Source organism: Pleurodeles waltl, chromosome 4_1 (assembly GCF_031143425.1).
Source record: "Pleurodeles waltl isolate 20211129_DDA chromosome 4_1, aPleWal1.hap1.20221129, whole genome shotgun sequence".
In the NCBI taxonomy this organism is placed as follows: Eukaryota; Metazoa; Chordata; class Amphibia; order Caudata; family Salamandridae; genus Pleurodeles; species Pleurodeles waltl.
Window position 1 is genome coordinate 938563391 of NC_090442.1, and position 23988 is coordinate 938587378.

Here is a 23988-nt window from a genome sequence, read left to right on the forward strand (position 1 = left end):
CACCTGGAGCCCTCTCAGCGCCTCCCGTTTATAGGGGCAGTACTGGATACAACATTGAATCGAGCCTTTCCTCCGCCTCAGCGGATTCAAGATATTCAGGAGTTGGTTCCAATGTTTCGAAATGGAGCGGTAGTTCCAGTCCTCAAGGTCCTTCGTCTGCTCGGTCTGTTTGCCTCCTGCATACTGTTGGTCACGCATGCTCGCTGGCATATGAGGGCTCTTCAGTGGTGCCTCCGAAGGCAGTGGTCTCAACACAAAGGAGATCTAGAAGGTGCTGTCAAGATCTCCGGAGATGCTGCTGTGGACTTGAAGTGGTGGATTGCGGGCAACAATCTTTCACAAGGAAAGCCGTTCGCGCAGTCACCACCAGTGACCACGGTCATAACGGATGCTTCCACTCTAGGGTGGGGAGCTCATCTGGGCGTTCTGGAGATCAAAGGGCTTTGGTCTCCAGAGGAACAGATTTTTCATATCAATCTGTTGGAGTTGCGGGCTGTACGTCTGGCTCTCAAGGCCTTCCTCCCTTCCCTTCGTGGTCAGTCGGTACAGGTCCTGACGGACAATACTACTGCGATGTGGTACATAAACAAACAGGGAGGAGTAGGGTCGTACCTTCTCTGCAGAGAAGCTCTTCGACTATGGTCCTGGGCAAAGGACCATCAGATTTGCTTGGTAGCAAATCATCTGGCCGGGGTCTTGAATGTACGTGCGGACAGTCTCAGTCGCCATTTCTCGGCAGACCACGAGTGGCGTCTCCATCCAGATCAAGTCCGTTTAATCTTCCAGATGTGGGGATTTCCTCGGATGGATTTTTTTTGCCACTCTGGAGAACGCGCATTGTCCGTTATTCTGCAGCCTCCAGTATCCGATGCAGGGAGCGTTGGGGGACGCGTTTCGGATAACCTGGTGCGGCCAGTTCCTTTACGCGCTTCCCCCCATACCCTTGATTCCTCAGGTGTTGAGGAAGATTCGCCAAGACCGGGCCCAAGTCATCTTAATAGCTCCGGACTGGCCAAGGAGGGTGTGGTACTCCGACCTTCTCCAACTCTCACTGTGCCCTCCGCTCCGGCTCCCTCTCAGGGCAGACCTCCTCTCGCAGTCGCAGGGGCAGGTTTTACACCCCAACCTCCAGAGTCTGCACCTACATGCCTGGAGATTGAGCGGGGCAACCTGAGTTCCTTCTCTCTCCCGCCTGATGTAGTGGATGTTATATTAGCGGCCAGGCGACACTCCACTAAATCTATCTACGCTAATAGGTGGTCTAAATTTGTTATGTGGTGTGGAGAGAGACAGATTGATCCCTTACATGCTCATCTGTCAGATGTTTTGTCTTTTGCTCTGTCTCTAGCGCAGAAAGGTAGTGCAGTGGCTACCATTAAAGGTTATTTGTCCGCCTCGTCAGCCTTCATTTGTCTTCCAGACCAACCATCGTTATTTAAATCCCCTATTGTTCTCAGATTCTTGAAAGGTCTTCTAAATAAATATCCTCCAAAACCATTCGTTATGCCTCAATGGGATTTGTCCTTGGTCCTCACTTTCCTTATGGGGTCCCCTTTTGAACCTATGCATTCTTGCCCCTTAAGGTATTTAGTTATTAAGACCGTCTTCTTGGTGGCTATAACATCTGCAAGGAGAGTGAGTGAGTTGCAGGCCTTATCGGTAAAACCCCCTTATACAAACTTTTATGGGGATAAGGTGGTGTTGAGGACCAAGGCTGCTTTCCTCCCGAAGGTTGTTTCACCCTTCCATTTGGCCCAGACAATTAATTTGTCCACGTTCTATCCTCCGCCTCATCCTTCAAAGGAGGAAGAGAGACTACATCGCTTGGACCCAAAGAGGGCGTTAAGCTTCTACATTGATAGAACGAAGGACTTCAGGCTGGAGGATCAGCTGTTCATCGGATACGTCGGCAAGAGGAGAGGAAAGGCAGTCCACAAGAGAACACTCTCCAGGTGGGTTGTTCTTTGCATTAAAATCTGTTACTCTTTAGCAAAGAAGGATCCTCCTGCTGGCATTAGAGCTCATTCCACCAGAGCTAAGTCGGCCACTTCGGCCTTGGCCAGAGGTGTTCCTGTGGTCGACATCTGCAAGGCCGCAACTTGGTCGTCCCTTCACACTTTTGCGAAGCATTACTGTTTGGACTCTGAGGTCAGAAGGGACGGCCATTTTGCACGGTCAGTGCTGCAGGATTTCTTGGTCGGACCATTTCGGCACCCACCACCGGGCGTGGTACTGCTTTGGGACTCTATTCATTAGGTGAGGAATCCACAGGTAGTTGTATCCATCAGAAGAACGAGTTACTTACCTTCGGTAACGACTTTTCTGGTGGATACATTAGCTACCTGTGGATTCCTCACGGTCCCACCTGCCTCCCCGTTGCCTTTTTGGTCTTACCAAGTAATCCTTGAGTGCGCTCCTATTGGTCTTCAAGACTGCAATAGATTTTGTATATATGGATATTTGTATATATATATATATATATATATATATATATATATATCTTTGTGTATATACATATTTAGTATATATTTGTTTGTTTTAAAAAAGAGAGTTATATTAAATCTATAGCCATTTTATTGCAATGTTGTGTGATTTACAATGTTATGGGATGTTGCCTTGCTATTTCATTGCATTGGGTTATTGTTCTCATGCACGTAAAAAATGTTGGTACTGACGTCGGCACGTCGGCGAGGACCTCTTATTGCCTGTATGACGTCAGACGGCGTCGCGTGGGCTAATGTGACGTCCTCGTCGACGTGCAGAAGCTAGGAAGAAGATTTCTGTCGAATGCTGGCGCCATGGGAGTATTCATTAGGTGAGGAATCCACAGGTAGCTAATGTATCCACCAGAAAATTCGTTACCGAAGGTAAGTAACTCGTTCATATACACCTTAGTTGTCAGGAATGAGCATGGAAAGTAATAGAAAACAGTGCAATAACAATAGACAATGGTGACCCTATGGAGAACCTAAACCATATATTAATAAATATGGAATGTGAATGATGGACCCTGACCAGGGTAAGTGGAATCTGTAGAGGGGAGCTGAAGTAACTAAGAACCCCGAAAGGTAAGTACCAGAGTGCCCCCCCCCCCCCCAGTGACCAGGAGAGAAGAGATAAGTACCTGTTTTTTTCCAAACCCACAGAGAAACCTTGTATAAGGACTGTGCAAGACCCAAGCAAGACTGAAAGACATAGAAGATGGACTGTGACAGAAGAGGACCTGCATATGAATGGGACCAAGTCCAGTTCCAGTTGGGGCAGGAGCCACTACCCACCATTCTGGTGATGCAGGACCAGGTTGATGTTGAAGATCATGAGTCGGCTATGCAGCACAGGAGCAACGAAAAAGTTCCAGAAGTGATGCAGTTGATGTCGGAAGAAGAGTTGGAGTCTGTCAGTGGTGTGTAAAAACCACCAACAAGCCTTGGCAAGTACAAGAGTCGCAGAAGAGAAGTTACAGAGCTGCCACATACCAAGAAGGTCCGAGGAGACTCAACCCAAGTAGGGGAGTCCCAGGCAATCCCCAGCAGTCAGGAGAGCAAGAAGTCATGGATCCAGCCCCCACATACAACTCGCAGGCACAGGAGTCGAAGTGGGGCCCAGTCAGCACCCCTGGAAAGGGTTCGGTGGAGCAGTAGGCAGGAAAGAGTTCTGGAGGCCGGGGCAACACAGAGCCTGAAGATCCCTTGGAAGAAGAGCAAAAAGGCCTTGGTAGCTGCAAAAGTTGCAGTGCAACTGTCCTGCTGTTAGAGGCAAAGACTCACCACCTTCAAAGTTGGACGGCTGGTAGAGGGGACCACTCAAGACACACCACCGGTGTTGAAGAATTCACGTAGAGTTGCAGGAGAGAGAGGACCCACACAGCCGGTCGTTGTTGCAGTTGTTGCCTTCGGATGCAGGGAAGTGACTCCTTCACTCCAAGGGAGATTCCTTCTTGCTTCTTGGTGCAGACTGAGGACTTGCCACCCTCAGAGGATGCACAGCCGGGGAAATGTTGCAGTTGCTGGGAGGAGCCTGAGAAATAATGTTGCAGAGCGAAGTTGGAGCTTGAATGGCAGATTGTAGGTTCCTGTGAAGTCCAGTTGCAGTTCCAGTGGCCAGACGAAGCACATATTGCAGAGGAGTCCTGCTGGAATCTTGCACATCGATTCTGTGGACCCACCCAAGAGGCAGACCCTATATAGCCCTAAAAGGAGGATTGGTCACTTAAAATTGATAATTCTAATGCTCTATTTTGTGGTAGTGTGGTCGAGCAGTAGGCTTATCAGAGGGCAGTGTTAAGCATTTGTTGTACACACACACAGGCAATAAATGAGGAAGACACACTCAAAGACTTAACTCCAGGCAAATAGGTTTTTATATTGAAAAATATATTTTCTTAATTTATTTTTAGAACCACAAGTTCAAGATTTGAATTAATACATAAAATGCTAGGTACTGCACAAAGTAAGTTAGGAACTTTGAATTAGAGCAATAACATATACAGTTTTTGTTAAAATGGCAATAAGCTATTTTAAAAGTGGACACAGTGCAAAAATCAACAGTTCCTGTGGGAGGTAAGTAGAGGTTCAGTTCACAGGTAAGTAAAACACTTATAGGGTTCAAAGTTGGGTCCAAGGTAGCCCACCGTTGGGGGTTCAAGGCAACCCCAAAGTTACCACACCAGCAGCTCGGGCCGGTCAGGTGCAGAGGTCAAAGAGGTGCCCAAAACACATAGGCGCCTATGGAGAACAGGGGTGCTCCGGTTCCAGTCTGCCAGCAGGTAGGTACCTGCGTCCTCAGGGGGCTGACCAGGGGGGTTTTGTAGAGCACTGGGAGGGACACAAGTAGGCGCACAAAACACACCTCAGCGGCACAGGGGCGGCCGGGTGCAGTGTGCAAAGCAGGCGTCGGGTTTTGTATTGGTTTCACTGGAGGGAGCCGGGGGGTCACTCTAGCGGTGCATGCAGGCACAGGGGGGGCTTCTCAGGACAGCGACCACCTGGGATAGGCAGAGGGTCTCCTGGGGATCACTCCTGCACTGAGGTTTGGTTCCTTCAGGTCCTGGGGGCTGCGGGTGCAGTGCTTGGTCCAGGCGTCTGGTCCCTTGTTACAGGCAGTCGCTTTCAGGGAGAGCCTCTGGAGTCTCCATGCAGGTGTCGCTTTGAGGGTCCAGGGGGGTCGTCTCGGGCTACTCACTGGCCCGCAGTCACCTGGGAGTCCTCCATGTGGTGTTGGTTCTTTGGATCTGGAGCCGGGGTAGTCGGGTGCAGAGTGTGAAGTCTCACGCTTCTGACGGGAAGAGTGAAGTTCTTTAAAGTTGCAAAGTTTTTGTTGAAGTTGAGCAGAGCTGCTGCTCACTGGAGTTTCTTGGTCCTTTGGTTCAGGGCAGTCCTCTGAGGCTTCAGAGGTCGCTGGTCCCTGTCGGATGCGTCACTGGTTGCAGGTTTTCGAGTCAGGAGACAGGCCGGTAGGGCTGAGGCCAAAGCAGTTGTCGTCTTCCATCTTCTCTGCAGGGCTTGTAGGTCAGCAGTCCTTCTTCTTTGTTAAGGTTGCAGGAATCTGATTTCCTGGGTTCTGGGTCGCCCCTAAATACTGAATTAAGGGGTGTGTTTAGGTCAGGAGGGCAGTAACTAATGCAGGAGGGGGCACATCCCTAATCCTATTGGGGGAATCCTCCAATCTCAAGATGGAGGATTTATAAAGGCAGGGGTCACCTCAGCTCAGGACACCTTAGGGGCTGTCCTGACTGGTGGGTGACTCCTCCTTGTTTTTCTCATTATCTCCTCTGGACTTGCCGCCAACAGTGGGGGCTGTGTCCAAGGGGTGGGCATCTCCACTAGCTGGAGTGCCCTGGGGCATTGTAACTCGAAGCGTGAGCCTTTAAGGCTCACTGCTAGGTGTTACAGTTCCTGCAGGGGAGAGGAGTGAAGCACCTCTACCCAGAGTAGGCTTTTTTTCTGGCCTCAGAGGGCACAAAGGCCCTCACCGCATGGGGTCAGAAACTCATCTCTTAGCAGCAGGCTGGCACAGACCAGTCAGTCCTGCAATGAAGGATTGGGTAAAATACAGGGGGCATCTCTAAGATGCCCTCTGTGCATTTTTTAAATAAATCCAACACTGGCATCAGTGTGGGTTTATTATCCTGAGAAGTTTGATACCAAACTTCCCAGTATTCATTGTAGCCATTATGGAGCTGTGGAGTTCGTTTTTGACAAACTCCCAGACCATATACTTAATATGACCACAGTCTACTTGCAATGTCTAAGAATGGACTTAGACACAGTAGGGACATATTGCTCATGCAGCTATGCCCTCACCTGTGGTATAGTGCACCCGGACTTAGGGCTGTAAGGCCTGCTAGAGGGGTGACTTGCCTATGCCACAGGCAGTATTTTGTGTGCCTGGCACCCTGAGGGGGATGCCATGTCGACTTTGCCCTTTTCTCCCCACCAACACACACAATCTGCAATGGCAGTGTGCATGTGTTAGGTGAGGGGTCCCTAAGGGTGGCACAACACATGCTGCAGCCCTTAGAGGCCTTCCCTGGTCACAGGGCCCTTGGTACCACTGGTACCTTTTACAAGGGACTTATCTGTGTGCCAGGGGTGTGCCAATTGTGGAAATAATTTAATTAGTTAAAGAACACTGGTGCTGGGGCCTGGTTAGCAGGGTCCCATCACACTTCTCAGTCAAGTCAGCATCAATATCAGGCAAAAAGTGGGGAATAACTGCAACAGGGAGCCATTTTCCTACAGAGAGGGTGTTGCCCCCTCTCCCACAGGAAATCCTTTGTTCTGCCTTCCTCGGATTGAGGTGTTCAAGTAGCAGGAGGGCAGAAACCTGTCTGTAGGATGGCAGCAGTGCGGACTGCCTAGGAAAACCCCGCAAACTGGTAGGAGCAAAGCTGTGGGTCCTCTAAGGAGCCCCAGAGTGCATGGAATCATACAACCAATACTGGCAACAGTATTGGGGTATGATTCCAACATGTTTGATACCAAACATGCCTAGGTTCGGAGTTAGTATTATGTAGCTGGACTTGGCTAAAATGGCTTACCTGCACTTACAAATTCCAGGAAAATGGAGCTGGAGTCCCTGGGGTCACCTCTGCTCATGCAGGGGTGCCCTCACACACTGGTACCTGCACCCTGCCCTCTGGACTAGGAGGGCCTGCCATAGGGGTGACTTACAGTGACCTGTAGTGAAAAGGGTGCCTACACCGTTTCATGCAGGCTACAACGGCAGGGACTATATGGGACTTTTATGGGGGATCAGTATGCCAATTGTGGGGTGTAATAAGTTAGGAACTACCAAATCCAGAGGTAGCGAGCACCGCCACTGGAGACCTGGTTAACAGGATCCCTGTGAAGATAGTCAAAATACACTGATAGCAGGCAAAATGTGGTGGTAACCATGCCGAAAAGGGGGTACTTTCCTACGGGCATCTTGTGGTGTCAAGTGCTTTAAGGTGGCCTGTGAAGCCTCTTCCTCCGCCACGTCCGCAGCGGGATAAAGAGTGGCGTAAAAATGTTTGAAAGACTGAGCAATAAGCTCATCTTGGGAGAATCATTCACCTTGTGGGCCTTCTTGTTCAATCACCTCTGTCGAACACGATGTTCTAAAAGACATCCGGCTTTATTACCTCCAACCTCCCCAGCCACACTCCGTTTGTTTGTGTTCATCTTCTAGTTCCTTCACCTGGCCCTCAAGTGTTGCCCACTTATCCCATCTGTCCCTGTTTAATCGTGCCGCAGGGAGATCAGCTGGCCACAAAGTACAGCTTTCAATGTATCCCTTAGGGGTGCGTTGGGTGTGCCCAGACTATCATTGGTGTCCAGAAAGTCGCTAATTTCTCACGTTATCTCTATGATATGGGCTGCGCATGTTAAGAGCCTATGGTTAGGATGCCAAGTACGTTGTTGTGGGGGGTCAGGCCTGGGAGGTGTATGGTGATGCTGCTCCAGTTGCAACTGTGGTGGTGGATGCCAAAAGCCTGTGGGTCGCGAGGTAAAGATCTAACCTTGTAGTTCGTGTTGGGCAGTCGAGAAGAAGGCAAAATCCCTCCCTACAGAGTGACATTTGCGCCAGACGTCCATGAGAACACGTGATCAGTTGCTCCAGACCCTGTGAGGAAAGGGTACCTGCTTGACCCACCCACTTTGTGGACCTATCCATGCCAGCATTGGGGACCCCGCCCCCCCCCCCCCCCCCCCCCCTAGTTAGGACACATGGTGATGTGAAGAAATGAAAGTCTATCAGGGACTTCAGCCTGCGTCTGAACCACCCTGCCAGGGAAATGGGAGGCCAAAAGAATAGCTACCCCTGACCTTTTCCCCTTGCCAATGGAGAAATATTGACAATTGAACCATTTGGATCGCAGGTGTTTCCAGTCTGCCTTAAGGAGATCCTGGATGAGACAGATGTCACACCTGGACTCCTGTAACATAGAGAAGAATGGCAAGCTTTTTGCAGGAGCGTTGAGGCCTTGAACATTATAGCTAATTATGCGGACCATTTGGCATATAGTGTAAGAACGTGGGCGAGGGGTGCAAGCCAAGGGAAATCGGACAAGCGGACTACACAAAGATAGTGTATATAGACCATATCACATCTTGGGTGATAGATAAAGGTAGAAAGAGGAAATGAAAAAAGACGTGAGGAACAGTAATTAACAACAGAACTAGAGCGGTCCCTTCAGATACCTTACCAAACAATTTGATTGGGGTCCATGTCGTAGCAGCCAAGGTGGTCGTAAGCAATCTGCGGGGTAGGGCACTACGCTGCCGGCATAAATCAACTCTGCACAGTTGAAATGGGTCCTATACAGACCGCACACTGTAGCAGGAGAGCGGTCAACTTCGCGGGTGCCAGAAGAGGGGCCTATTGTGTTCATATTACAGTAATGATGTTAATCAATCATTTTCAGGGTCGGGGCATTGTCCCGATGTTGGAGTTGTTGGATGAGGGCTGATCTTTCCTTCAAGCTCTCCACTTGTGGGCTTGGCTGATTTTGTTGTCTTCCTTTGTGTGGAACATCTGGAGCTCATTGATGAGTGTGAGGGACTCCGTGGGGGTAACAAGAAGTCCCTGCCCCTTGCTGGGCATCAATAGGCAGAACTGCTTTGGTTTTCTCCAACGTGCGCACACTACTTGTCTCACTGTCCCATACAAAGGCGAGGTGGAATGGGTGCCCCCAGCGGTAGCTAATTCCTTTCTCTTTTAGGAAATCCGTGATGGGTCGCAACAAGCAATGACTTTGCAGGGTAATAAGAGAGAGGGCTTGGTACAACCAAACTTTGGTACTCTCGAAGTCTATGGCATTGCAGTTTTGTATCGCTATCATAATGTTTTCCTTCTTCTTGTAGTGCAAGCAGGTTAGGATGTCTTGGGGCTGTCTAGTAGATGTAGCAGGGTGACCCACGTGGTGCGTTCAGTCCAGTACAGTGTCCTGCGATGCGAAGTCCGGGGCAACATGATGGAAGAGGCTGCAAACATAATCTTCCAGGCATCTCACAGCAGACTGCAGCAAGACCCGTTTAATTTTTATATTGGCCCCTTCGAGACCTGTTTTCAACATCCATTACTTAGTAACACATCTCCGCATTCTTGTCTTGCAACTCCAGCAGTTCACAATGATGTGCATCAAGTTCTTCTCCGTGTGCATCACTGGTTTGTTCAAGGTTGGTAACTTGTTCACCTAGCTCATTTACTACTCTTGTGAGACCCTTAACGTCTACAGCTATGTCCTGTTTAAAGGTTGCAATATCAGCCCGCAGAACGCCAGAGAGGGTCTCCTGGAAGGCACGAGTGACTTGTTCGGTTCCATTGGCCAACTCAAAGCCGGCGCCAGCTGCTGCTGGCGATGCCGAGGGGGAGGTCTCCTGGCCTTTGGCTTGTGGGACTTGGCGAGGAATTCCTTGATGGAGGCATCGTTTTCATTATTGTGTGGGCCTGCCATGTCACCAGTACTTCACAGCTTACACAACTCTACCTGGAGGGCATCGATGGCTGCTGTTCGTTAATTAGCCTCCACCAGGTTTACCCACAGAGAAGAACGTCCCCACGGTCACAGCATGCCAAGAAGCCAGTCTCCTGGCTAACCAAACTGAGAAAGCTCCGTGCCACTAGGCCCAGTCGGGCAGGTGTCCAAACTGAGGTGGTGGGCCTGCAGTGTGGTTATGTCGTATTAATGCCTGCAGAGTCGAGAACAACATCCAGTCAGTTCCATGTCGCCAAAAGCCACCCTAGTGGCCTCTCAACATTGGGAAAGGCTCCCCGGTGCCCCCACCATGAGAAAGAACATGCAGCCAGCGTTCAAAGTACAGTCTGGGATATTGCTCTAACATAGTGGCACCCGTTGTGCAGTACTTTGTTGCCGGGGTGGGTGAAACAGGCGAGCCCCAGATTCTGCTACAGATCTTTGGTGCTTGTGGTCGGCCACACCTTGTTAGCTCCACGAAAGGGCGCCACTGGCAGGGCAGGCGACACTCAACAAGTGGTGAGCAGACCCCGGTTTTTTTCTGCCTCAGTCTGCATCCAGCCGAGCTCTCAATAGTCTCTTGGGCCCAGCACCAAAGGGCAGGTCACATCCGTCGCTCCACCGAGGCCAGGGACAGGCCAAATCATGGTTCTCCTGTTCCACCGAACGCACCTACGTTACTTCCCCAGGACAGGTGCCCTGTCTTTACACTGTTGGCCACCTCTGCCTGCCACACGGACACCAGGCAGCTGACCCGCCCCCCAAACCCCAGCCTCCCCCGGTCAGGACACCTGCAGGCAGGAGATCGGCCAGGGAGAGCGGTGTGGTGAGTGTGGGGGGGAGAGGAAAGGGGTGGGATGTAGGTTGTGATGCACAGGTACACCGCGTGGCAGGCAGGGGCTCAGCCATACCTCTTTGCTGTTCAGCTCCGAGCGGCTGCCATTATAAGTTCAGGTATGCCGTAGATCGCAGTGATTGAGGTTCCTTAGCAGGGCTCGGGGATCTCCCTGCCGTCAGGAAAGCATGCCCCCTCAATCCTGCACTTCTCTGGAAGCTGTGCTGGTGCTATTCGGCATGCAGGACACAAGGCACCCGACCTCTGACAGTAACAGTAGGGCAGGCAAGACCTCTGTAAGCTCATTACCGCCCAGGCGCTATCTTGGACATGGCCCCGTGAAGAACTTTTTTTAATGTGGTTTTAGAAGTACTTTCAGTCCAAATTTGAATTTATTTTATGTTTGGTAGATATTTTTATTTGACAACATCAAGAACAGGCTTTACTGACAGACCTATGAGAAACTTCAGAAGCTTTTTCAGAACAAACATGAATGATATAGCTTCAGGTTTTAAGTACAATAAATGCGCCAGATTGCCCAGTCTACCCCAGAATGTGACAGATAGGTATTTGTGCGTTTGTGCTCTTAAAACGAAGCTGTCATTCAATTCGTATTGCCTTGCCTTTTCCATTGTTTTCCTGAAACGTAGCACACTAGATTTAGTAGCATTTTCTGCAAAGTTGTTCTCGTTGCAGTGCTTTCCAAGGATGCCTACAATATACTGTAGCGCAATACTGATTTTCCTGAGTGGAACCAGGTTGTCTGCATATTGCAAGTAATAGGTGGCCGCTGCTGTAGTACCACACACGTTTGTTTTTTCTATTGCTGTGCTTCAGGCTGGAACACACAAGTTGCACAACAGTGGTGCTAATAATCACCCCTGTTTCAAACTCGTTTTGAATCTTGATAGTGATAATGGTTCTGCCTCCAGTTTTAAGTGTCCTCAGCAACATGACAGTGATGCCCTATAGACTCAGCTTGTGCAATACTTTTCCCTTGTCTATGCCATCCGACCCCATCTTAAAAGGAACTAAAATGAGCACAGATATTTGTCTCTTCACCTTGCGTACAATTGTGAAGAAGTGTAGACAAATTGATGACAGTATCTTTTGTGCCACAGATGTTGTTGGAAGAATTTTGTAACTAAGTAAACGATCTGCATTTTTGGCCCATATTGTGGAACCCTAAAGTATAACAGTGAGGAAAAATACTTTTGTCTCCACTTCCAGGGCAGCAATACGTCTTGCTCAACTTACTCAGTGCTTCCTGTTTGTGGACAGTACAGACATTAGAGTCCTTCCATGATTCCGATACGGATGCAGAATTTTAGGCTTGGAGGGCACTAGAAAGAACATTTAGTCCAGGTGCACTGTCCTTCCTTCCCTTTTTAATAATTTCCACTTTTCTAGAAACCAAGGTCTCAGCACCGTTTTCCGGGTGTTCCTTATTTTTTTTTATTACCAGAGCCCTCATTGCTTCTGGCCGAAGAAACGGTGGTAAAATAGAAGACAGTAACAAAACTTTGTCCACTCAGCTTCTTAAATTCTGTTGTCCTTGTGCTGCTTGGCATTTAGTTTTTTTCATTTAACACCAAAACGTCAGAACTTTCTGGAGTCGCTAGATTTACAAATTTGGTGCGAGTGTATACATTGCTTTCCTTATTAAGTTTGCCTTGATGGGCATACAGCTGTCTTATGCAGTCTACATATTACTCTTTGTATTTCTTTTTAAATGTTGAAGTGTGCTTTAATTCTCTGTAACTCAGTAGCAGGCGATCTTTTCTGCTCTCTCAAACGAGTGTTATGCCATGACGCCGGCGTATCCACTGACATTTGTTTATTTTGATTCTTTGATGAAGATAATGTTTTAATTAGTGACTACTAATAGTTAAGTTATTGAGTCTACTTCAACTACACTCTTATACCGATTCCAGTATGCTATGGTGCACATCCAGTTTACTAATTGAATATCTGACGTTGGTTCCTATTTAATTGGCTGCAAACCTGCCAACTCACCTGTAGGTAATATTTCATTACATAACGCTCTCAAAGCCTTTAGGGTAACTGCTGTAGGAAATGATGACTATCAAGCCTTGAAGTGATCAAGATGTTGTATACCAGTGAGAATAATTGTAAGGATGTTAAGGTTCTAGGAGCAAACGTATTGTTCATCATACTCCCTCATATTGATAAGAAAGAAGTCTCTCACCTTGATTATGTTGTTTACACAACCTCAATCGGGCAGAAAATAGTTTTGCCAGCCAACCTTACCCATTTTACCTGCCACTTTACCATCCTGACAGAGAAAATTGAGTTCTACTCAATGTGAGCCACTGCAGTGTTTGAATGACCTTTTATTATTGACTTTTGCCTTGATAACGGCAAATTCAAAATACTCCAGCCTCAGAATACACGAATGCACTTTACAATCCTTATTTACAACCCCATCAAATTTACAGTCCATTCATTAATTTAAATGTTTCATGTTTAATATTATATTTTCACTTGTTTCTGAAATTCTAATTTTCTGTTTGTCCTTATAGTGGATTGGTTGCTTAATCCTGTAAACAGAGAGAGCATGTCATTAGAAGAGCAGTTAAGAGAGATGTTGGAGAAGCTTGACCAAACATGTGCAATGAAACCAAGTGGATCAAGGACTAAACGAATTAAACTGTTAAAGAAAGAAATTGGCAACATTCGTGTAATATTGAGTCAGCAACGTATTCAACCCCCTCAAATAGAATCTGTTATTGGAAGTTTTGAAGAGCAAAGTGCAACATTACAGCAAGAAGCTGAAGAAGGTGAGGCAGAATTTTTTATGTAAATATATCATGTGCCCAAGAGCTGAAGAGAAGTAAAAAAAAGTTGTGCACTTTAAAAGAAAAAGAAATGTTTCTGCAAATGTCTTGTTTTTAAGGCTTGTTGAAAACTTATTATGGTTTTCATCACTTTTTAATCGATCTAGAAGAAATTTCTAGGTTCTAAGACATTTTACTTTTATTTGTTTCTATGCCCTTTTTAAACTGTAATGATTTGTCTGTCTGGTCTTGACATCTGCATCATATTTTGGTGTGCCATCTTAATTTTGTGCATGGTTCCATCATTTTAGCTGTGAGGCTGTTATTTGGAGTCCATGGGCAGTTAGACAGTACTGTACGTTATCCTATGTGGGTAAGGTCGTTTACCACTGATGTCTGAGGAAAAAAAGTAATATTGTACACTGATGAAACAAACATCTTTTCCTTTTGAAACAGAAAGGGCTTTAACAGGATTAGTTAATACTACACTTAAAAGTATGATTAACCAAGAAAATGAGACCTACATAGCACCTTCTGGGCCAGAGATCCAACAAACCAACACCAAATGTTACAAAAGCTCCTTTGTGCTAGGTGCTTGAAAACAGCTTGACATTGACCTCTATCTGTATTGTTAGTTAGGATGTTTCCTTTAGTCTGTGGAAAGTACAGAAATGCTTAAATGTCCTCTCTAAAACATATGTTTGAGTGTTATAAAATCAAATTAGGCACCACTGAGAAAGGTCAAACTTATAGCTTTTAATATTTTTTCCTCTAAAAACCCCTCCCCGAAACATGGTTTCCATACTTGGAAATCATTAGGATGTCCTTGGTATGTCAAGATGGCGGGCCCTAGAGACCAGTAGGGATTCACAGTTTTTGTCAACGTAGTTCTGAGACATCTAGAGTCTATGTTGGAGAAAGATTGCCAAATGCAGGAAATCTTCTCAACATTATTCCAGAAAGACATTCTGGAGTTGTAGTGTAATGTATCTTAACACCTGTAGGAAAGTGCCTCTTTTGACATGGTCATTCCCCGACACGCTTTTTCCCTAGTTTCTGGCGCAATTTTGATTGAAAGTGCACTGGGCCCCTGCCAAACAGTTCCTCAGTGCCAGATCTCTTCGCCCAAAACTGCACAGTTGTTTTTTCAATTGCCAAACCTTTAGCTACCACTACAGGTCTGTAGTAAATGGTACCCCTGCTACCTAGGACATGGGTTACTAAAGGGAGGCCCCTGGGGGCTGCAGCGCGAGCTGTGTCACCGTGAGGGATCCTCTCACTAAGTGCACACCTCGCTGCTTCGCAGGTTGTGTGTCGTGGTGCAGAACTAAAATGAAAACACAACATGGTACACAGCCTGTGTGCCTTGTCCCCTTTTACACTGCATGCAATAAATGTAAGTCACCCTCTCTATCAGAACTTCCAGCCCTAAAGGCAGGGTGCATTATATTACACGTGAGGGCATACCTGCATGAGCTATGAGCTAGGTATGAGATATGTCTTTGTCGATTCTCACACATAGTAAGTGAACAGGGAAGCCATTTTATATACGTGTGCTTGTCACTAGTCATTACGTGTTCCCCAGCTACGTGATGGTTTCCGTGAAAAGGGATGTTTGGTATCAAACATCTAGTATTAATAAACTCTCACTGAATCCAGTGATGGATTTATTAATACATGCACTTAGAGGGCCACTTAGAGGTGCCCACTGAAAACCTGCCAACTCGTAGTGTGAGCACTCACTGTCCAAAACCAGTGCAGCCACTTTAGATAGAGTTCTGGCCTCCTGAGGTGAGAGCCAATGCCCTTGAGGGCTCAGAACAAAGGCCTGCTCTTGGCAGAGGTGTGACCTCTTCTCCCAGGCACGACAGACATTCTAGGCCTTGCTGCCTTTGAAATGTGACCTAGGTCTCTCCAAATGGTAGAGAAGGCTGACCCCCCCTGTTCCCGACTCTACTATTGGTGAGAGGACTGGCGGGAAAATTAGTTAAATTTGGAGGAGTGCCCACTTCATGCCAGTCCCACCCCTAAGGTGGACGAGCTGAAGTGGATTCTACTTTTTAAATTACTCCATCTTTTGTGGAAGGAATTAATCCAAGAGCGTTAGTGCTATGCCCACTTCCCAAACGAAATGGTTATAAGAAGGGTGTAGTCCTCCTAAAGGGGAGTAGCCTATTGGTTACCACCTAGCACTCCCTGTAACACCACTAAATTCAGTATTTATGTGGCACCCTGAACCCTAGAATTCAGGTTCCTGTCGACCTAAGAAGAGCTGGACACCACAGAAGTCACATCAGCAGAGAAGAATGAAGACACCAACTGACTTGGCCCCAGCCCTCCCGGCCTGTCTGCAGCCCTCGAAAAACCTGCACCCAAAAGACGACTTGTCCTGCAGCCCAGCAACCTCCAAAGCCTTTGGAAGACTTTCTGCTTTCGATAAAGACCACAAACCCCTGTGGATAGTGGACCTGACAAAAGAAACTAACTTCAAAGAAGTCTGCCTGAGGAAGCGCCAAAACACCTCTGGATATACCTCTGCACCCAATGCTCACGGCCCAAGCCTAATTGGGCCACCGGTCCTGTGAAGGTTCGCCAGCGCTTCTGGACAAGATTCCACCATGGGCTGATCCCTGCAGACTCCACAGTGACACCTGCAGCCTCCATCTGAATGTTCCTCCTGACCGCCACCTGCCCAGTAAGCTTTTTCTGATGCCAAAAAGACTTTCCTCGGATAGGTTAACATTGAAGACTCAGAAAATTGCACTGTCGATTTTTGAAACTGAAAAGTATTTTTAATTTAAAAACTGCTTACGTTGTAATGAAGTTATTTATTTCACAGCATACATAAAAGCAACTGTTATGTTCAATGGCATGTGTGGCTGTAGATACACATGCTTTACATAAGTTCGCCATCTAGTGTTGGGCTTGGAGTATTGCAAGTTGTTTTCGAGTCACAAGATCGAGTGACTCCTCTCAGTGATAGTGCGCATGGGCATTGAGTCCTTTGTTAGATTGTTTTCTCTCTGCCGTCGGGTTCGTACGTGTTTTCTCCGGTGGATCTCAATTTGGTATCTTTCGAACTTTAATTTCCAGCTTTCTAATGACGACGGTATAATTTTAGATTGCGTATTCCCTAATTTTAACAATCGATCCGTTATCCAGGATTGGATCTTTCATAAATACACATGCTTGAATCATCCCCGTTGTCGAAGTGGGAGTCCCACAGTATCCTAAAAAAGCAGTATGTAAGAATATCCATAGGCTATAATGCTACCAAACACAAACATATAGCCTATCCATGTCCTTTTGTTTAAAAAAAAAAAATAAAAATAAAAAAAAAACTTGACCTATGACGAATCAGGCGCCAGCACCCTCTAGAATATTCCCAAAAGAGGCTCATTCCCTCAGATTTTCTACTGCATGTCGTGAGAAGGGAGTCTCCCTGAGCTCTGCTTAGTTTTTCTTTTCAGAACAACTTTCTATCTTGGAAAATGTCTGATACTTTCAAGAAAGGCCTTTTTCGCCCTTTGAAGACCTGTGTCAAGAAAAGGCTCCATGTGGATGATCCACATAAAAATTGTCTGTACTGCCTGCATCCCAAACATCAGGGGAAAGACTACAAAATATGCCACACCATCTCTGCTAAAACTCTGAGAGACGAGGAAGGAAGACTTGTAATACGGTTACAGGCAAAATCCTGTGCTTCAGGTGAGGAGAGTGACTTAGATCCAAAGCTCGTAAAAGGTCTAGCTCTTCTGACCTGGGGCAGGCTGAGGAAGGCAGGAAACACCACAAAACACAAAATAAAAACCCTTCGCAACCTTATCAGGGTAAGCTCTTCCCAGCCATCCTCTCCACGTTGCAAGAAGGAGCTCCATCACCGTTCTCCTTCTTCAGAGCCATCAACGTCTAAAAAGGTACCACTTAAATGGAAGTCGACGACAACACTACCGTCGGTGATCGTGATGACGACTACCACAGTTACCATCATCACCGTCTCGTCGACGAGACTCTTGTCGAATGACAGCATCGATGTCGGTTCTGAAAGCTCCAGTCTCATCAGTTCAGGTGAGTGAGGAAAAACATTCATCGATGGAGCCATTGGTGTAATCTCCTGCACCACCAATGACTCAATCGTCGGCGAAGACAACTTCAGAAAAGCCTTCGTCGGTGAGGGCCTTGTCGATGAGGGCATCGTCGACAGAAACAGTTCAATCGACGACGAGACTGTTGACGGCGGCACCGTCGAAGAGACCGATGACTACACCATCGACGAGACAGTTGACAGCACCATTGACAAGACCGTCAACTGTAGCCCCACCGATGAGACCATTTGTAAGGAAATGCCTCCTTGGCATGGTTACCCCCTGACTTTTTGCCTTTTGTTGATGCCAGTTATGATTGAAAGTGTCCTGGGACCCTGCTAACCAGGCCCCAGCACCAGTGTTCTTTCCCTAAATTGTACCTTTTTCCCACATTTGGCACAGCCCTGGCACCCAGATAAGTCTCTTGTAAATGGTACCCCTGGTACCAAGGGCCGTGATGCCAGGGAAGGTCTCTATGGTGTGCAGCATGTCTTATGCCACCCTGGGGACCCCTCACTCAGCACATGCACACTGCGTCACAGCTTGTGTGTGCTGGTGGGGAGAAAATGACTAAGTCGACAAGCCCTCAGAGTGCCATGCCAACCTTACACTGCCTGTGGCATAGGCAAGTCACCCCTCTAGCAGGCCTTCCAGCCCTAAGGCAAGGTGCACTATACCACAGGTGAGGGCATATGTGCATGAGCAATATGCCCCTACAGTGTCTAAGCAAAACCTTAGACATTGTAAGTGCAGGCTAGCCATAAAGAGTTAATGGTCTGGGAGTTTGTCAAACACGAACTCCACAGTTCCATAATGGCTATACTGAAATCTGGGAAGTTTGGTATCAAACGTCTCTGCACAATAAATGCACACTGATGGCAGTTTGGGATTTATTGTAAAATGCACTCAGAAGGCATCTTAGAGATGCCCCCTGAATACCAGTCCAACTCCTAGTGCTAGGCTGACCAGTTTCTGCCAGCCTGCCACAACCAGACGAGTTTCTGGCCACATGGGGAGAGTGCCTTTGTCACTCTGTGACCAGGAACAAAGCCTGTACTGTGTGGAGGTGCTTCTCACCTCCCCCTGCAGGAACTGTAACACCTGGTGGTGAGCCTCAAAGGCTCATGCCTTTTGTTACAGCACCCCAGGGCATCCCATAAAGTGGAGATGCCTGCCCATCTGGCCACTGCCCCCAATTTTGGTGGCAAGGCTGGAGGAGATAATGAGAAAAACAAGGAGGAGTCACCTGTTAGTCAGGACAGCCCCTAAGGTGTCCTGAGCTGAGGTGACCCCTGCCTTGAGAAATCCTCCATCTTAAGTTTGGAGGATTCCCCCAATAGGATTAAGGATGGACCCACCCTCCCCTCAAAGAGGGTGTAGCCACCCTCCAGGACAGTAGCCATTGGCTACTGCCCTCCTGACCTAAACACACCCTTAAATTTAGTATTTAGGGGCACCCCAGAACCCAGGAAATAAGACCCCTGCAACCTACACAAAGAAGGACTGCTGACTTGAAAGCCCTGCAGAGATGACTAAGAGAACTGCTTTGGCCCCAGCCCTACCGGCCTGTCTCCAGACTCAAAGAACCTGCACAGCGACGCATCCAACAGGGACCAGCGACCTCTGAAACCTCAGAGGACTGCCCTGAACCTGAAGGACCAAGAAACTCCTGTGAACAGCGGCACTGTTCAAAAACAGCAACAACTTTGCAACTTTCTTGCAACTTTTAAAGAACTCACTCTTCCCGCCGGAAGCGTGAGACTTCATCCTCTGCAACCAACGCCCCCGGCTCGAGCTCCAGAGAACCAACACTACAGGGAGGACTCCCAGGCATCTGCAACCCCACAGTGACGCATGCAGAGAGAATCCAGAGGCTCCCCCTGACCGTGACTGCCTGTAACAAGGAACTCGACATCTGGGCCAAGCACCGCACCCGCAGCCCCCAGGACCAGAAGGAACCGAACTCCAATGCAGGAGTGACCCGCAGGCGACCCTCTGCCTAGCCCAGTCAGTGGCTGGCCCGAGAAGCCCCTGTGTCCTACCTCCACCGCTAGAGTGACCTCCGGGTCCCTCCATTGATTTCTAATCAAAACCCGCCTGCTTTGCACACTGCACCCGGCCTCCCCTGTTCCGCTGAGGGTGTGTTTTGTGTGCCTAATTGGGTCCCCTCAGTGCTCTACAAAACCCCCCTGCTCTGCCCTCCGAAGACGCAGCTACTTACCTGTTAGCAGACTGGAACGGGAGCACCCCTGTTCTTTATAGGCGCCTATGCATTTTGAGTCCTCCTTTGACCTCTGCACTTGACCGGCCCTGTGTTGCTGGTACGGTGACTTTGGGGTTGCCTTGAACCCCCAACGGTGGACTGCCTATGCCCAGGAACTTGAACTTGTAAGTGCGTTATTTACCTGAAAAACTAACCATTACTTATTTCCCCCAGGAACTGTTGATTTTTGCACCATGTCCACTTTTAAAAGAACTTATTGCCATTTTAACTAAAACGGTGTATGTTACTGCTCTAATTCAAAGCTCCTAACTTAACTGTGTGGAGTACCTTGCATTCTATGTATTTACTTCAAATCTTGAATCTTGTGGTTCTAAAATAAATTAAGTAAAGATATTTTTCTATATAAAAACTATTGGCCTGGAATTGTCTTTTAGTATGAGTTCCTCATTTATTGCCTGTGTGTTTACAACAAATGCTCAACACTACCCTCTGATAAGCCTATTGCTCGACCACACTATCACAAAATAGAGCATTAGAATTATCAAAGTTTGCCACTATCTTACCCCTAAGGGGAACCTTTGGACTCTGTGCACACTATCTCTCACTTTGAGATAGTATATACAGAGGCAACTTCCTACACCATTGTTGTCTGCGTAATCAAAAACACCACTTCGTCAACAATACCATCATCGACGACGGCACTAGTTCCTACCATTCAAGAAAATGTGGTCCCCATTTCTGCTGGATCTCCTGACCTTCATGCAACAGTCAAGATCACAACACTTTCCAGATCTGCCTTAGACCCCCAAGTAAAGTAAAATCATTACTAGGAAGCCACTTGCTGGACTAGGAAGAGCATCAGCAGAGAGACTCAGTACAAATGCCTGCTTCCTTAATTCAGGACTTACAGTCCATGCTCCAAGACTATAGAAGGAGATTTCCAGCCGCAGCTGAGGAGCAGCTGCAACAACCTTTCTACCCAGCTACACCGAAGAATATACCTCCACCTCCGGCAACGCTCAGGCTCACACCTGCTTCAGCAAAAGCTGGCTTCAGAGGTCGCTGGTCCCTGTCGGATGCGTCGCTGGAGCAGGTTTTCGAAGTTGGAGACAGGCCGGTAGGGCTGGGGACAAATCAGTTGTCGTCTTCCTCCTTCTCTGCAGGCTTGTAGGTCAGCAGTCCTTCTTCTTTGTTCAGGTTGCAGGAATCTGATTTCCTGGGATCTTGGGCGCCCCTAAATACTGAATTTAAGGGTGTGTTTAGGTCTGGGAGGGCAGTAGCCAATGGCTACTGTCCTTGAGGGTGGCTACACCCTCTTTGTGCCTCCTCCCTGTGGGGAGGGGGAGCACATCCCTAATCCTATTGGGGGAATCCTCCAAACTCAAGATGGAGGATTTCTCAGGGCAGGGGTCACCTCAGTTCAGGACACCTTTGGGGCTGTCCTGACTGGTGGGTGACTCCTCCTTGTTTATCTCATTATCTCCTCCAGCCTTACCGCCAAAAGTGGGCCGGAGGGGCAGGCATCTCCACTATCTGGGATGTCCTGGGACGTTGTAACAAAGGTGGTGAGCCTTTGAGGCTCACCGCCAGGTGTTACAGTTCATGCAGGGGGAGGTGAGAAGCACCTCCACCCAGTACAGACTTTGTTCCTGGCCACAGAGTGACAAAGGCACTCTCCCCATGTGGCCAGCAACATGTCTGGTGTGTGGCAGGCTGGCAGGAACTGGTCAGCCTACACTAGAAGTCGGGTATGTATTCAGGGGGCTTCTCTAAGATGCCCTGTGGGTGTATTTTACAATAACTTGCACACTGGCATCAGTGTGCATTTATTGTGCCGAGAAGTTTGATACCAAACTTCCCAGTTTTCAGTGTAGCCATTATGGAACTCTTATGGGTACCCTGCACTTACAATTTCTAAGGTTTTGCTTAGACACTGTAGGGGCATAGTGTTCATGCACATATGCCCTCACCTGTGGTATAGTGCACCCTGCCTTAGGACTGGAAGGCCTGCTAGAGGGGTGACTTACCTATGCCACAGGCAGTGTGAGGTTCGCATGGAACTCTGAGGGGAGTGCCATGTCGACTTAGTCATTTTCTCCCCACCAGCACACACAAGCTGTGAGGCAGTGTGCATGTGCTGAGTGAGGGGTCCCTAGGGTGGCATAAGACATGCTGCAGCCCTTAGAGACCTTCCCTGGCATCAGGGCCCTTGGTACCGGGGGTACCAGTTACAAGGGACTTACCTGAGTGCCAGGGTTGTGCCAGTTGCGGAGACAAAGGTACAGTTTAGGGAAAGAACACTGGTGCTGGGGCCTGGTTAGCAGGGTCACAGCACACTTTCACATCATAACTTAGCATCAGCAAAGGCAAAACATTAGGGGGTAACTATGCCAAGGAGGCATTTCCTTACACATACCCACTGCCAGGGTTGTGGGGGAATGCTCTTTCGATGCAGTGATCCGGGATCTTTGCATACGCTCTTCCGGCCTTCCCATTGATCCCTAGACTTCTCAAGAAGATGAAATCAGAGGGTTGCAGACTCATACTCATAGCACACAAGTGGCACAGACAGTATTGTTACACCGAGCTCATTCTCTTGTCAGCAGCCAATCCTTTACGACTCCCCTGCAAGCACTGCCTACTAACGAAGAGACAAGGGCAGATATTTCATCCCGAACCAGCCTCTCTCCAATTGCACGCATGGCTCCTAAGTTCCATGAGTTCCAGGGCATGAACATTGACAAAGAATCGAAAGTAATTCTGTATAGAGCGCGAGCTGAGAGTACAAACAAGACTTACAGGTTTTGTATATGGTGCCAACAAAACAATATGCATATGTTAAAGGTTCTACCAGAGCAGATTTACCTCCTTGCTCTATCCAAAACTGGGCTCGGACATGCCTCAGTTAAGGTTCACCTGGCAGCTGTATCCGCATACAGATGCTCTGCAATTGCACCCTCCCTGGGTTCATCCAGGCTGATAGAAAAATTTATCAAAGGTCTGTTTTGCACTTTTCCTCAGGTGCGACCACCTCCTCCTCAGTGGCATCTAAACATTGTCCTTTCGCAATCAATGAAAGCTCCATTTGAGCCCATACACAGAGCGGATCTGAAATATCTCGCATGGAGAGAGACAACCCTCCTTGCACTTACTTCCACTAGGAGAGTCAGTGACATACAGGCATTTACCACCAAGGAGCCCTTCCTCACTTTCCCAGATGACTTTGTTCTTTTTAGAGCAAACCCAAGATACATTCCTAAAGTGCCTTAATCTTTTCACCTAAACAAACCAGTGATATTGAGAACTTTCTTCCCGAATCCATAGACTGTGGCCGAAAGAACTCTCCACACACTCGATGTCAAACAGTGTTTGAAATTCTACCTTCAGCGTACTAAACAAGTCCGTAAGACTACTAGTCTCTTACGGGCAAGGTCGTCAGAGTACAGGAGTTACTAAAGCAACGATAGCCCGATGAATTGCATCCACCATCCAGTTTTGTCATACGAAGGCTGGGAAATCACTAACCAGCCGGCCTAAAGCACACACTACAAGAGCAATCTCAACATCAGTTGCTCTGTTTCAAGGCATCGCCTTAGACAAGATATTTCAAGCTGCAACGTGGGAGACTAAACATTCTTTCACGCAGCATTACTGTTTGGAATCGACACAACTAACCAATTCAGTCGTAGGACAGGCGGACCTGTGTCATCTGTTTCATTAAGGTGAGCCTCTTTTGAATGTATATGTTTAATTTGATATACAATTGCTGCATGTGACCCACCCTCCTCCCCTTTGAGGCTCACCTTACTTTTTCAGTATATACACTTTTATCTAGTGCTAGAAAATCTGAGGGAATGAGCCTCTTTTGGAATATTCTAGAGGGTGCTTGCGCCTGATTGGTCATAGGTCAAGTTTGGTTCTTTTTTACAAAAGGACATGGATAGGCTATATATTTGAGTTTGCTAGCATTATAGCCTATGGATATTCTTACTTACTGATTTTTTAGGATACTGTGGGACTACCACTTTGACTACGAGGATGATTCAAGCATGTGAATTTATGAAAGATACCAATACTGGATAACT

General features: G+C 47.7%; 1 protein-coding gene across 4 annotated transcripts in view; it reads left to right on the forward strand.

Annotated features, from left to right (window-relative positions):
- BRD1 (bromodomain containing 1) overlaps positions 1 to 23988 on the forward strand; it is a 453076-nt gene that overhangs the window by 137789 nt on the left and 291299 nt on the right. For all 4 annotated transcript variants that reach the window (XM_069229712.1, XM_069229715.1, XM_069229714.1 and 1 more), the window contains exon 7: positions 13340 to 13597. In XM_069229712.1, the coding sequence (XP_069085813.1) occupies positions 13340 to 13597 (258 nt within the window). The remainder of the gene's footprint in view (positions 1 to 13339; positions 13598 to 23988) is intronic.